General features: G+C 43.8%; 1 protein-coding gene across 8 annotated transcripts in view; it reads right to left on the reverse strand.

Annotated features, from left to right (window-relative positions):
* The window catches only part of ephb3b (eph receptor B3b), a 263194-nt gene that overhangs the window by 14724 nt on the left and 235190 nt on the right, over positions 1 to 13280 (reverse strand). For 6 of the 8 annotated variants that reach the window (XM_074669077.1, XM_074669076.1, XM_074669071.1 and 3 more), the window contains exons 3-8: positions 9664 to 10336; positions 6146 to 6301; positions 4792 to 5127; positions 2316 to 2452; positions 1830 to 1992; positions 1275 to 1383 (exon numbers count right to left, since the gene is read on the reverse strand). In XM_074669077.1, the coding sequence (XP_074525178.1) occupies positions 1275 to 1383; positions 1830 to 1992; positions 2316 to 2452; positions 4792 to 5127; positions 6146 to 6301; positions 9664 to 10336 (1574 nt within the window). The remainder of the gene's footprint in view (positions 1 to 1274; positions 1384 to 1829; positions 1993 to 2315; positions 2453 to 4791; positions 5128 to 6145; positions 6302 to 9663; positions 10337 to 13280) is intronic. The other 2 variants (XM_074669078.1, XM_074669075.1) reach the window with 1 other exon arrangement.

The following is a 13280-nucleotide window of genomic DNA, read 5'->3' on the forward strand; positions in this document are numbered from 1 at the left end:
TGTGTGAAGCAGCAACAGAAAAACATTCACTCCTGGTACCTCCAAAATGAGCAGCAAGAGACAAAAGCAGACTCAAACAGCAAACTCAGCTGTCTCGCTTTCCTTGCCCTGCAGACATCTCACCGTTCATTTCAACCAAACTGGTTCTTATTTTCTCCTCTCTGAATTTTACACCAATTCCTTCCAAATTTTAATTCTTCTGTTATTAATTTACTCATGTTTCACAGTTTGTGTATCTTCGTCCTCCTGCGTGTGCAACAAGACCATGGCAGAATGAGGGGGCTGGGTTGTTGAAATTACATGTTAATGCGCTTCTTTTGTTGTCTAACCAGTAACCAGGGCAATAATACCCGATAGTGATTTGCATCTTATTTCAAATTCTAATGCTGATCCGGAATATGCCGAAGCCGTGCGTTTTGTATGATGACTATTTTCTCCTTCGTCTTCCTCTGTGGCTGTCAAAGCAGTGGCTAAGCCAAGACCCTGAGAGAGACACAATGTAGTAGTGTGAAAATAGAAGAGAGCGTAGAGGCAGCAGGGAGCAGTAGAGGAGGGGAGCCAGAGAGATTATTATTCAGTCTAGCGTGACTGATGCTCACGCTTGTCAGCCACAGCCTGAACTGGCTTGTGGAGGGAACCCAGTGGGCGCCAGTCAGCGGTGGGTGCCAACCTTTCACACCTATATACACACAAGCACTGCATTTGCAGCTTGACAAATGAGTGGTATAAGGATAAACGAGTGTGGTTAGACCCAGCTGAAGCGGTGTCAGACTTTTTGAAAGGTCTGAGCAGCCGCTCACATCTTCCCAGTCAATTGGGCCCAGCAGACAGGGGCGCATCTGGGGTTCTTTGTGGTCGGGCAACTGCAAAGATGATTTTGAGTGCTGGGCCATGAGGGCAGGCCTATCAGGCCGAACAGCTGCTCCACCATGCTGTGTCCAGTGAGCAAAGGAGCATATTTGCCAAGCTGTTTACTACTCACACATTCAGAAGACTAATCTGGAATTCAGTGGCCTCACAGGTGGCACAGAAATACTGTTGGGGTGGTTTGGAGGACATGCAAACACAGTTGACATTTTAAGGCTCCTCAAGTTGTTTTCTTTTGAACTTCACGGAAAATATATATTTTTACATCTCCTTGCTGCTTGAAGAAAATCCTTCAGCTTGAGAAAGGCAAATGAGTCAGCGCAGAAAAGTTTTACTCAACTTTTCATCACTCATCTCTCAAAAGATCTGACTTTTTTAACGAGACTGACAGGGAACAATTCACTGACCTTAGGCACACGATTGCAATGACCACAACTGCAATGATGAAGACCAAGATGGTGGTGGCAGTTCCGACGATGAGAGGCAGCTGCTCCTGCCATGGCTTTGGAGGGTCCGCTTTAGAGAGTCAAAAAGAAAGTGGATATTTAGAGAAGTTTCCAAGATCAAGCAGTACTGGCTTAAAAGCATTTCTGGTGCTGAGGAGTGGGCTGACTTACACATTCTGCTTAGAAAGAGTAACTTTTGCTTAAAACTACATGAAAGTATTCCTTATCTAAGACTTTTCAGTTTCATACAGTATTTCGACAGAGCAGGATTAAGGCTGATTCCTTGACTGATTTCAAAGAAATAACAGATCCCGCCAAACTAAAAGTCAATTTCTCTCCTGAGATTTCACTTCTTTTGCACAAAAAAATAGTCACAGTAGCTTCTAGGTGCATAAGCTTTTGAGCCTTAATTATGTTCATAGGCTTATGCACAGCACTTTTATAGAGGTAATGCAGCTAAGCCCCACATATCCCAACATATCCCTGGGTAATGAAGTAGGTAGTGGAGGGACATACTTTGCAGGTTGGTGCTGAAGTCCGCTGGGCTGCTGTAACGGCCATATCCAGCCACTGTCCTGGCACGCACCTGTACTACGTAAGGTGTGCCGGCCTTGAGACCTTCAATGCGGGCATTGCTCCGTTGGGCAGTCATGGTATGAGCGATGGCTTCACCCTGATCCTGCAGAAGAAGAAAGGAGGAGGGATAATGTAACATCCAGCAAAAACAGCCACATTTTCTCTTCCAAGTAGATCTAGTTACATTAGTCCAGACCTCTGAAAAGTAAAGTAGCAGAAGTGCATTATGAGGAAAGCCAGAGTGAGGAAAGAAAGAACTGGAACTTGTAACAAGGACAACAAGTAAGAAAGAACGGTCACACAACCAAGTGGCTTTTCTCACTGCAGCCGTGTGTTTATCAACATATGTATTCTTTACACAAACACAGATTAAACAGAGATCATGCTAGTCACTGAAATGAGATTGAATCAAAGGTGTTGACTTACATTGCTGCTTACCTTCTCATGGTACTTAATCTCATAATCCAGAATGATTCCATTGGGTTTTTCAGGGGGCAGCCAGGACAGACTCATGGTGCTCGCTGTGGCCGCCATCAGGTGAACTGTGGGCACTGCAGATGGAGCTATATAGGAAAGAAATAAAGGAAAGTTCTGATTTATTGATAGTTTTCTGTGTTATGTCTTTTCAAGTTTGGTGCCCTTTGTGTGTCCACAGGAGCCTAAATACAAAGTCCTCGGCTCTGGTCTTTGTGAAAGCTTTGGCCAGTAGTTAGTATGCAGAACCATTCCCCACTAATGCTCAAATTCTCTCTCCCCAGAGTCCTCAGGGAGGGATAGGGAATGTCTAATTCTCTTGTGACAAGAGAATGTAGCAGCAAAAGTGATGGATAAATCTTTCGTACTGGCTGTTCCAAACTCCAGACCAACTTCAGGTTAGTTTGGAACAGTCGGACGCCTACTGTTGTAGACTTTCCAAAATGTAACCATGTGCTTCCTGAACAGCTCATGGACCTTTGCTCCCTTCCTTCAATCTTTTTGTTAAGTAGCTTCTATGATGAATTGAATCATGTTTTTTATGCTTTATTTGCATGTTCAATTAAACCACAAAAAAACAGTTTCATTTAAGCACAGAAAAACAGAAAATAACAAGCCTGCCTTGGTCCTTGGGCACAAACAATCCCAGGAGAGCATTAAAACTCTCTCCCTCCACCCACCTGAGCTTTTTATGCTTTGTTCACATGTTCCTATTAATGGACAAGTGCCGTCTGCCTCCCAGTCTCTCTTTGCTCTTTTTCAAAGTTCATACACCTCTGACTCACTGCTTCCCTCCAGTCTGCTCCATCACTTTCGTTCCAGGTTTAACTTTTCATCTCCACTGGTATTTTTTCTTTAATAGTTAAGTTACATACTTAGAGACTTCTTTCTCTCCTTGCACAGCTGCCTACTTTCGTTTCTCCTGTCCTCCTCAGCCTTTCACTGTTTAAAAGACCTCCATCTCCAAAGTACCTTCCTTTACTCCGAGCTTTTTAATCCCCACATTTTAGCTCTTTGATCCACCCCCTTGCATTTAGTTTCTTTTTGCTGTCTGTGTTTTCAGCCAGACATTCCTCTGTTTCTCTGTCGCCCGAAAACCTTCCTTCCGTGGTCCTTTCCCTCCCACACCAGCTCTGTCCACCAAAGGCCCTCCCTGTCTCTCTTTCTCCCCTAGAAGACAATGCTTCCTAGGCAGATCCCCTGGTTACTCTAGCCAGGGGATTAGGGGCCCTCCTCCGGGAGAGACGTTGGAGTAACCATGGAGGTGGCCTCCAGGGCTTATCACCGCCCTCGTATTTATTTAGGTTCTTAAAAGGTGAATGCATATGCAGGGATGGTTTGGGGACTACACCAGAGGATAATCTGATCACAGTTGATGCTCTCTTGCCCTTCGTTTCCCTTTCACCCTTCTCTCTGTCTCTGCAGCCAAGTGACCCCAAGCACCAAAGATGGACAGCCGTCTCTGTCAGCCCAGTGCCAGACCTGGAGTTAAACAATGAGACCCTCACATGAGGCCCTGTTGGGTCTTTGGGTCCTAGTCCAGCAAACAGAAGGCATTCCTTAGAGCATCTTTCAGGAGCAGGAACTCAAGGCCAGAGGTTAGAAGGACGAGGCCGAATGAGAGAAGAGACAGATGACATGGGGGAGAGTAAGAGATAATCCTTGGGGCTGATATAACAAACTTAACAAAGCTACAAAACACATTCGGAGCTAAGTTTAAGAGCCCTTAAAGAACCTCAACCATGTGATAAACTTAAAGAAAATAAAGGGTAAAATAACCCTTAACAGCATTAAAATTTATGAGCTCAATCACACTGAGTAATGGGACTGTTTCTTGGGTAAAAATGATTGAAAAATCGACTTATCCACCCTCAACCCTACATACCCTCCAAAACTCAAAGCATTAACCCTGACAATGAATTGAGACTTCACCTAATGTTAAACTGCACAAAAGCAATAGCTTATCATTTCTACCCTGAATTATTCTGTGCATCAGTCGGGTTTCTGTCTTCTGTGCCTGAAATTTTTAATCTCCGCGGTGACTGCTTCATTGGCCTGGTTCCTGTTGTTGCTGTGGGCTGGAGGAGCGGTGGGTTGGAAGCAGTGGGCAGCTAGAATACTGAAGGTTCAACACTTTGAATACACACTGCCTCGCTATTGCTATTTGCAGCGGCGTTAGTACAGAGCATGGTGTGGGCGTGTGAAAAAGGTCCCTTTTCTAAGCCCATTCAGAAGAATGTCTTCCTGCTCAATCCCTGTTCAAAGGGAAATATGTAACATACTCCTACATGCATACAAGAAATTGATCTCCACTGTTTAAGCTGAGAATGTATTCTTTTGCATTTTTCCCCAACCTCTAAATGCTGGAAGCACCTAAAACTTCACTATTGATCCCTGACAGGGAGCCATGAGGCTGCACTTTACCTACCAGCCTGATTTGTGGTGATGTTCACAGTGGAGAACTGGGGTGTGTACGGGCTCTTGTTGGAAACCCCATTGACCGCTTGGATCTCGAAGCTGTACTGTGTATGAGCTTGGAGGTTGCGGACAGCCACTCTGCGCTGGGTCAGGCCCAGGTGGCGCGGCGAGATATCCACGTTGTCATCACACCGAGAGCACATTCCCCGCTCGGGCAGGCACTTCTTACAGATGACGTTGTAGAAGGTGTCTTCACGGCCGCCCAAGTCACGAGGCTCGCTCCATTCCAGCACGAGTGAGGTTTCATTCACGATGGAGATGACACTGCGTGGTGCAGAGGGAACGGCTGAAAAAGAGAGGTAAAGCGTAAATCGGTTTGGAATGAGAATGAATTTAATCTCCGTGCACAATAGGTGTAGAGAAATTTGTCCTGGTGGCAGCACAGTGACAACCTGACAATAGACTGAGATTCATGCAGCCTAAGACAGTTTACATACCATTTTACACACATTCATTATTTCATTGCTGCTATCATCATAATTGTGTGGTTTGGTATTGGTGGATTTTTAAAGCATTAACTAGACAAATTCCTCTTGCATGTCCCACGAGACTGTTCCAGCAGATCTTCAGGAAAAAAAAGGACAGGAGTTCAAATTTGAATCGCATGCTCATTTCACTGTGTGCCAGTGTGTGTATTTATGCATGTGCGTGTGTATGTGTGTAAAGTGCTGGGGGGAACGAGCGAGACAAACTATTGGCAGAGCCTTGGCAATTCTTATCCAATTACCGAAGCCTTATCTCTGGCTGCACTGTGGGAGAATCAGCCCCCCACCCCAGCAACACAAAAAAGGATCTTCTTCTCTCTTCACTAGCGAATGAATTAGCTCCTGCGTGTGCGTGTTTTCTCTCAGCGATTGCGCAGCTACAAAAAAAAAAAAATCCTCCACTGTCTATCTGTAAAGGAACGGCAGCGGAAGCACTGGAAACAAATAGAGCTCGTGTTGAGGTGGATGGGGGAGGTGTAGGATGATAACATTTCAGGATAGCGCTGGGAAAGCAAGCAGACTTGTTCTGTGTGGTGTGGTGGGAACACACTCCTCGGAGGTTTATCAGCTATCGAGGGCAATGTTCAAAGTCTGAACAGGGAATAATTCCCACACTGTCTAGAATTTGTTATATTGTTACTAATACAAATGATTACTGTCTCAATATCAGGCATGATCCCACTTTGTTATTAAGACAGGAAATGAAAGCATGCAAGGCTCAGGTTTTCTAACCAAAGTGTTTTAACAGTTTGATCAATTATCAATGCCACTTTAAAACATGCAGATGTGATGAATAAACTGAAAGCAGTCTCAACTCACTGGTGCAAGGGGAGTCTGGAGAATCAGTGTCTGAGCGGTAGTAACCATTTCGACAGGAACAAACACTCGATGCTCCTGAGCTGGCACGGCTGTTTGCTGGACATGGTAGGCAGAAACCATCTCCCTGCTTGGACTTGAAGGTACCAGGGCTGCAAGCTGATGAAAAACAGAAAAATGGAGACAGAAGTGAGTTAATTTAGCTAAGCTTAAAGGTTTGGGAGAAGGCAACAGATAAAAAGCATCTCAAAGCATCTATCAAACGTTGGTCAAGCTCCAATTTTTACAAACTCTCATTCTTGAGTTAACATAATACCCTTTACCTGGGAAATCTTTTGTATTTAAGAATCTACCACCATATTTAATTGTATTTAACTGTTATTCTAGCTCTAGTAGAAATGTGTAAAACAATTCAGTCAGTCCAACGGCATTGTGGCTCTTTTCTGGGAGCTCCCTCCCTTCCACATGCCAAAGTGGAACGCCAACCCTGAGGTTGGGAGAGCACATATCCCTTCTCTTTCATGTGCATGAAAACCCAAGGTAGGGAGCAGAGCAGCAGCAAAGAAGCAGCAAAAGTACGCAGGCTGAAGCAGTTTAAATGGACCACCCATTTGCTATTTGCCAATTGGATGCAAAGATGTAATCAGCTTTCATCTGAATGTATTCTTCAATGAAAAACACATAAACCTAAACAGGGAGAGAACATAATGCCAGGAGATGTTCAAACGAACATGGTTTAATAGAAAACTGTGCAAAGATATATTTTTGTTTACACTGTGTTGTCCTTGAGTAGTTTTTATGTACTCAAAGAGGTTTTCTAACAAAGTACAGTAAGCCTGCATCCCAGCTCTGTGCAAAACAACATCAGTGCTGTTTTTCTAAACTGGCTCTTGATTGTTGAAGCCTTGTAAATCAGATGAAAACACTGCTAGCCTTTGTTAGCGTCCTATCTCCATTTATAGCAGCCGTTTGGATGTTTATAACTCAGGTGATAAGCTGCAGAAGTACTGGGGATACACTAACAGCGGCACTGTGAACCAGAACACTTTGGCAGGCTCCATATCTTTGATAAACAGTCTCGTTAAAAGATGAATGAGTTTGCCGCAGTGCTTAATAAAAAAAGACAAGCGTGGGTAAGACAGTCAAAGTTTACAGGGGCCAGTTGATGAGCTGACCCGCTAGTGCGTTAGCTCGTCAACGTCAAGGCCACAGCTCAATGTTTGTCCCCTGTGAATGATAATTATCTCCACAGCTCCTACATTTGTTTTTCTCCTCCTGTTGAAAAAACAGAATCAAGGTTGGGGGTCAAACCTACTGCAGACCACTTCCTGCTCCTGCTGTTGTCCCATTTCTAAAAGGTCAATATTAGCACAAAACCGCTAGTTGACTGCACCGTGTACATTTGCACTAAGTGTATTTGTTCTTCCACCATTAATCAGAGTCATCCACACCTCTGACTAACAGACCGCGCTGTTGATGTAGAGATAAGAAATGACCTCCAGTTTTACAAAGTGGGAGAACTACTTCATGTGTTAGGCTGCATGACCCATATGAGTTCATTTGAGTTCACTCCACAAAAGTAAACTGCAAGCCATTTCTCATCTGGCTGAGGGATGAGAGTTGGATTTGAACATGTTAGCCTAATGAAAGATGTCGGGGGGGGAAGCTTCTTCTTCTTTCTTCCTTTTTTTATTTTCGAGAGAGAGAAGAGCTAAAAGTGCTGATCAATCACTTCCAGCGAGTAAAGGGGTCATCTTCTTCCTTTCATCCATTTCCCCCTCCGAGGAACCAGTAAAGAATGAGGAAGAAAGAGAGACAAGAGGCTGGAGAAAAAGGGAGGGAGAGGTGGAAGAGGTGGAGGCATTGAAAATGCTAATCCTGCAGGCATTTTCCCCCCATTCCCCACTCCCCTGTGTCTTATCCTCTCATGCAGAACATAGAGCTTAAGGAACTGATTAGAATGTATGCTGAAATTGGAAAGTGTGGAGCATGAAGAAAAAAAAAAGTAAGGACTACTGGGGTGAAAATGTGCAGGAAACGACTAGAAAGGCCAAAAAAAGGTGCATCAATTAATATTAATGCAGATATTCTTACAGTAAGTCCGGTGGTGTGTTAATGAGAGGAGCAGCCTCCAGTTTATAAAGGGATGGGAGGAGAGTAAAGAGAGGGAGAGCTGTGTTTGTGGGGCCGTGGGGGATATTTCATGTTTGACCACAGAGAGTGAAGTGGAAAAGGAAGATGGGTGGCAAAAAAGTGATGAGAAACGAGTGTGGAGTACACCAGTTGTAAAAGAGGGTGGACCCGAGGAGAGGGTATATGAGGAGAGGTGAGGAGAGGGAGATTTATCCCTTGTGGTTTCCAGTGCTGCCTGATTAGAGAGCATTTTATCAGGGCCCAGTTGCCAGGGCTTTAACCTTGAGCTGCCAAGAACAAACAAATGAGTTTTTAACCATACATGCCAGGCTGTAGATTTACTCTACCCCCTCAAACCTACACAGTCTCCATCTCAAACTGAACACACATCAATATTTAGCACTTGCCTAAAGCTGTGTCTATGCCGTCACAGACTATGTTCAAACCTCGCGTCTCTGAACCCAGTCAGCCAAGAAGGATGCCGAAACATACATAAACCGTTCATGCTCAGACACCTCAAACTCAACCCTGCTGATCAATATCCCAGTCAGAACCTCTGTCACTTTCTCATTCTGCTGTCTCCTTTTGACCTACACTCTCCAAGCCTAATTTTACGCCCTCATACCCCTCAACACACACACATTTTCCATTTATCCTCCCCGATCCTCCTGCTGTCACCTGCACTCCATTTCAGCTGAGACCTTGCTGTTTAAATTCACCTTGCTCTCAACCTCTGTGAACCCGTCATGTTTTCCATCAGACCTGAAACCATCACAGAGCCTTCGAGCCTGCAGAAGCAAACAGCCTCCCCCTGCATTTCCATTTATTTAGCAACCAGCTGCCAGGCAAAACTGAGGTCATAGAGGTGAACATTCACCTGCTGACAGTGTCATCTAGTGTGTTTTATTCTACCTTGTAGTCGTTGGATTACTGTGTCAAAAAATACAGGGCATATAAATAGCTCATAATAATGTGGCAGCTGGACAGTTTAGTGATAGAGGCTGTAACCTGTAGACGAAACAATACAGATTCAATCTCATGAGCAATCAGTGTGTCCACAGTAGGCATTGGTTGAGATGAAGTGTCCTTCAGTGGGAACCTTTACTACTCACACATTGTAATTCACTCTGCGTTGGACCATGTGATATATGCTTCTTAAATGTAAATGTAACTTCTCAGCAGCAATAATGCAATAAATTATTGAACGCCGAGGGAAAATCCCCTGATCCCACCGTTATTTTTCCAGGAAGGTAAAATGCAAAATAGTAATAGTGCACTACAAGTGCACTCATTGTCTCTGAGTCACTTTTACCACAGAGCTCATAAACTGTGTAGTTTGTACTGACTGTGTGAAACCTGAAATGACCATCTGTTGTGAAAACACTTACCTTGACATTGAGTATCCTTCATGGCCGGTTCAAAACCAGCTGAGCACGTACAGGCTCCAACCGGAACCATCCACTCGCCATCTCCGTTGCAGTACAGCTTCAGTGGCACGGACACCTCCAGAGCATTAGGGACACATGTTCCTGGAGCAATGACCAAGGACGTTGCCTCAGCCCCAGTTGCTGTCTCGGGGAAAACAGCAAAGTTGGCAATAGTGGTAGAGCACTTCTTATAAAAGACCCTCACTGATATGAGGGACATGCAAGCACCAAGGTCTTGGAAAGCTAAGTAGAACCCAGCTTTGGACAAGGGCCCGAAACTTCTGACTTTAGTGTTTACCCGTCCAGACTCGAGCATGGAAAAGCTCTCATCTGGGGCAATAGTGTCCACCTTCACATAAGGGTTTTCCATCCAGAATGGACTGGTGGCTGTGGCTGAGTCTGAGTCCGACTCATAGTAGAACAGGTTGAAGGTCTCTTTGCAGGAACCTGGGATGTTTGGAATGCTGTTGCAGTCACGTACAGTGAATTTCATCTCCACATATACACGTAGCACATCCTTTCTTGGGATAAAGTCGCTGCGTAGCCAGTTATTCTGGTTTAGTTCACGAACATTGCAGACTTGGTAAGTCCTGATGGGGTTCATGGCATCATCGTATCCACTCACCTCTTCCCACTGCAAGGTAAGAAGAGAGGCATAAATGAATTACAAGTTGCAAGTGTCTGCTGCTTTTTACAGATTAAGTTTGACAAGGACCAAAACCACCATGCTCCCATTTACCCTTTGAATCTTGAATTAAAAATCAAAGAACATTTAGTCAACTTGAATGGTAAAGACAGAATGAAATAAAAAGACCAGAGGTTGGAACCTGAGGAGGACAAAAAAGCACAAGCACCCCCCTTGCTCTACTTTTGGGTATTTTCAATTTAGTCCCCTGCTTTTGCCATGCTACGCCTTTCATCTCTGGCTACTGTAGCGAAAAGACAGAGACGGGAACTGCAAATTCATCACAATTACAGCAACCTGTCACGTCCCCACCACAGAGCCACCACAGCATGTTTATCTCATATCTGTTTGGGAGTCGCAGTCACATTGCTTCACAACCAATTACTCTTCAATTACAGAGCAATGATCGCAACGTCCTCTAATAAAGACGCCGGTTAACCTTCATGCCTCTCTGTTCTTACACTCCTCTACATCTTTCAGTGCTACCACAGTACCCAGGGGGTGAATTACTTTGGATAAAATGGGATTAATTTTTCTAAACTTTGATTACCAGCTTCATTAAACGAGCGCAAGCAAACTAGACTGTAAAAGCTTTCTTTGAGACACTGTAATCTAATGCATTTTTCAATCTCGAATGAGGACACCACGATTAAATCATTTCACTTCAAATAGCGATTCCTGTGTGTATAACATATCTTTGTGAGTCTGCATGTGTGCTGAGGGATCTGCTCCCCTTTCCTATCACAGAAATGGAGTGCATTTAGTTTTTAACTAAGCCAAGGCCTCGCAACTTTATTTGCATAGTGCCATTCAAATACAAAGCCAATTCAAACCACTTTGCATGAGGCATGGCAGTGCATTAAAGAGTTCAAAAGACAATTGGTATGAAAATTAAATAGAGCAAAATGAAATCAGTCAAAGCAGTCTAATTTTTGGCGTGTCATGAATGCTTGAGCCCACTGCTTTACATTCATCAAAATTAAGATCCATGAGATTGAGCCTTAGAGCTTCTGTTGTTCCTGCTGCATCACTGAGAAACTAAAACATGAACACCAAGAAACATTAACAAAGTAAAAAGACTTTAATTTCCAGACCAAAGTCTACCACAGAAATTTTGACGGTTGCTCAAAACTCTGGCATAACATGAAAATTTGTTCTCCAGAGCCAGTTGTTTCCATCGCAGCTCTGAGCATCTTAATTAAGGCTGCAATATGGATGTGCTGGAGACAAGGCTATTCATCCAAGACCCCAGAGGCCATGAGGAAAGGAGAGCGAGTATGGGCGTACTTCTAATGCTGTGGCATTAAAATGAAGGCCTGATGAGAGAGCAAAGAAGGAAGCGACCAGAGGGAATCGATAATCGCCAGCCAGGTCAATGGGACAGCTAAAAGCATGAAGTGTCAATGGGTATTTAGTTTGCTATAATAAATCACCCGCTGCAAAAGAGCAACCCAGCCAAGTGTTTGTGGGTGTGTAATAAGTTGTGTGTGTTTGCTTGTGTGCTTGTCTCTCCTATGTGTGTGCACGGACTATGTGTAGATGTCTTATTGTGGGTGTGTGTGTGTCTGTGTGTGTGTTAAAAAAGGGTCATCCCCCTGAGATGCGCACCAGTGGCTAAACATTCTGAGCGCCTGCTTACCAACCCCGAATGAATTAAGTAGGTCATGTGAGAAAGGGTCAAGTTTCTTGGCATCGATTGCCAACAAGATGAATTGTTATGAAAGATTTGCGATCCACTCTGTTTTCTCTTTGTCCTTTCCAATCAAAGCTTCAAATTTTACTTTTAGATAACCATGAACGATAACTGTGACGCACTTCAGTATCCTCCTTGAAGATCCATAGCCAAAACAAATTCTGAAATGTTTTGACAGAGATATGACCCTGTGGAGGGGACTTTCAATATGAATATTGAATAGGAAAGGACTTTGAAGTTTTTTAGACTATTTCACTGGTGATTTCATTCCTTTTTTCCTGTCTTGTCTTTACACTTTCATTCACGGTGAGAATTTCCTGGTAGAGCCTTGAAATCAGCATAGTCAAACTTGATTGTTTAACTAGGAAGTTGAGCTCTTTAGCCTGAGGCTAAGCTAAAATGTGAAGGCTCCAAAAAGTCCAGAGCTGGAGTAAGTATGTAGCTTTTACTTCTCTGCTTGTTGTTGGTATGACAGCTCTCCAAGGCTAATTTTAGAGCTATCACAGCTTGTTCATAACGTGTATTAGCATGCTGGGTATTTGGTGAGAAGCCAGTGATACACTAACAATAATTATTATCTCTACAAGCTAAGTCAGCGGGTGTACGGTTTTCAGTGTGGGTGTCACCCCAAGTCTGGGGAGAGACATAATAAAGTGGAATTCCCCCTCTATGATCCATCTGTTTTGGAAGATAAATGATACAGTGTAAGGACAAAAGAGGGTGACATGGTGAAAATTGGGAGTACAGGTAAAAACAGACATGTGGCTCCAGATGGGTGTTGACATGCACACAGAGTTGCATTACGCACACATGCTACAGGCTACAGACAGAGAAACTAACAAATCCACATACCAAAGTGCAGACACGGAGGTGGAAAGAATACATGTACACACACGATCACTTCAATTGAGGTATGTGAAAGTAGTTCCTTGCACACATCGTAATACTTGTACTTTAATTAAACATAATCCTATAAATAGACTTTCACAAATTGCTTCCCCACTCAGCTTTCATACCAAGAGTGTTTGCAGTTATAGTAGCACCTACATGCAAGTAGTCTCATGGTTCGCCGTCAAAAATAGACACAGCTTATGCTCCTTCTGTGCAGCTTTTTTATCTGTTGCTTTATCTGTGTTGTGCAACACTCTGAAACAAGGATAGAGACGCTGTGACTCACACTTGGCTGGACAGCATCCCTGG

Source organism: Halichoeres trimaculatus, unplaced genomic scaffold, assembly GCF_033239565.1.
Source record: "Halichoeres trimaculatus isolate MK-OKI-2021-1 unplaced genomic scaffold, fHalTri1.1 fHalTri1_scaffold_4, whole genome shotgun sequence".
NCBI lineage: Eukaryota > Metazoa > Chordata > Actinopteri > Labriformes > Labridae > Halichoeres > Halichoeres trimaculatus.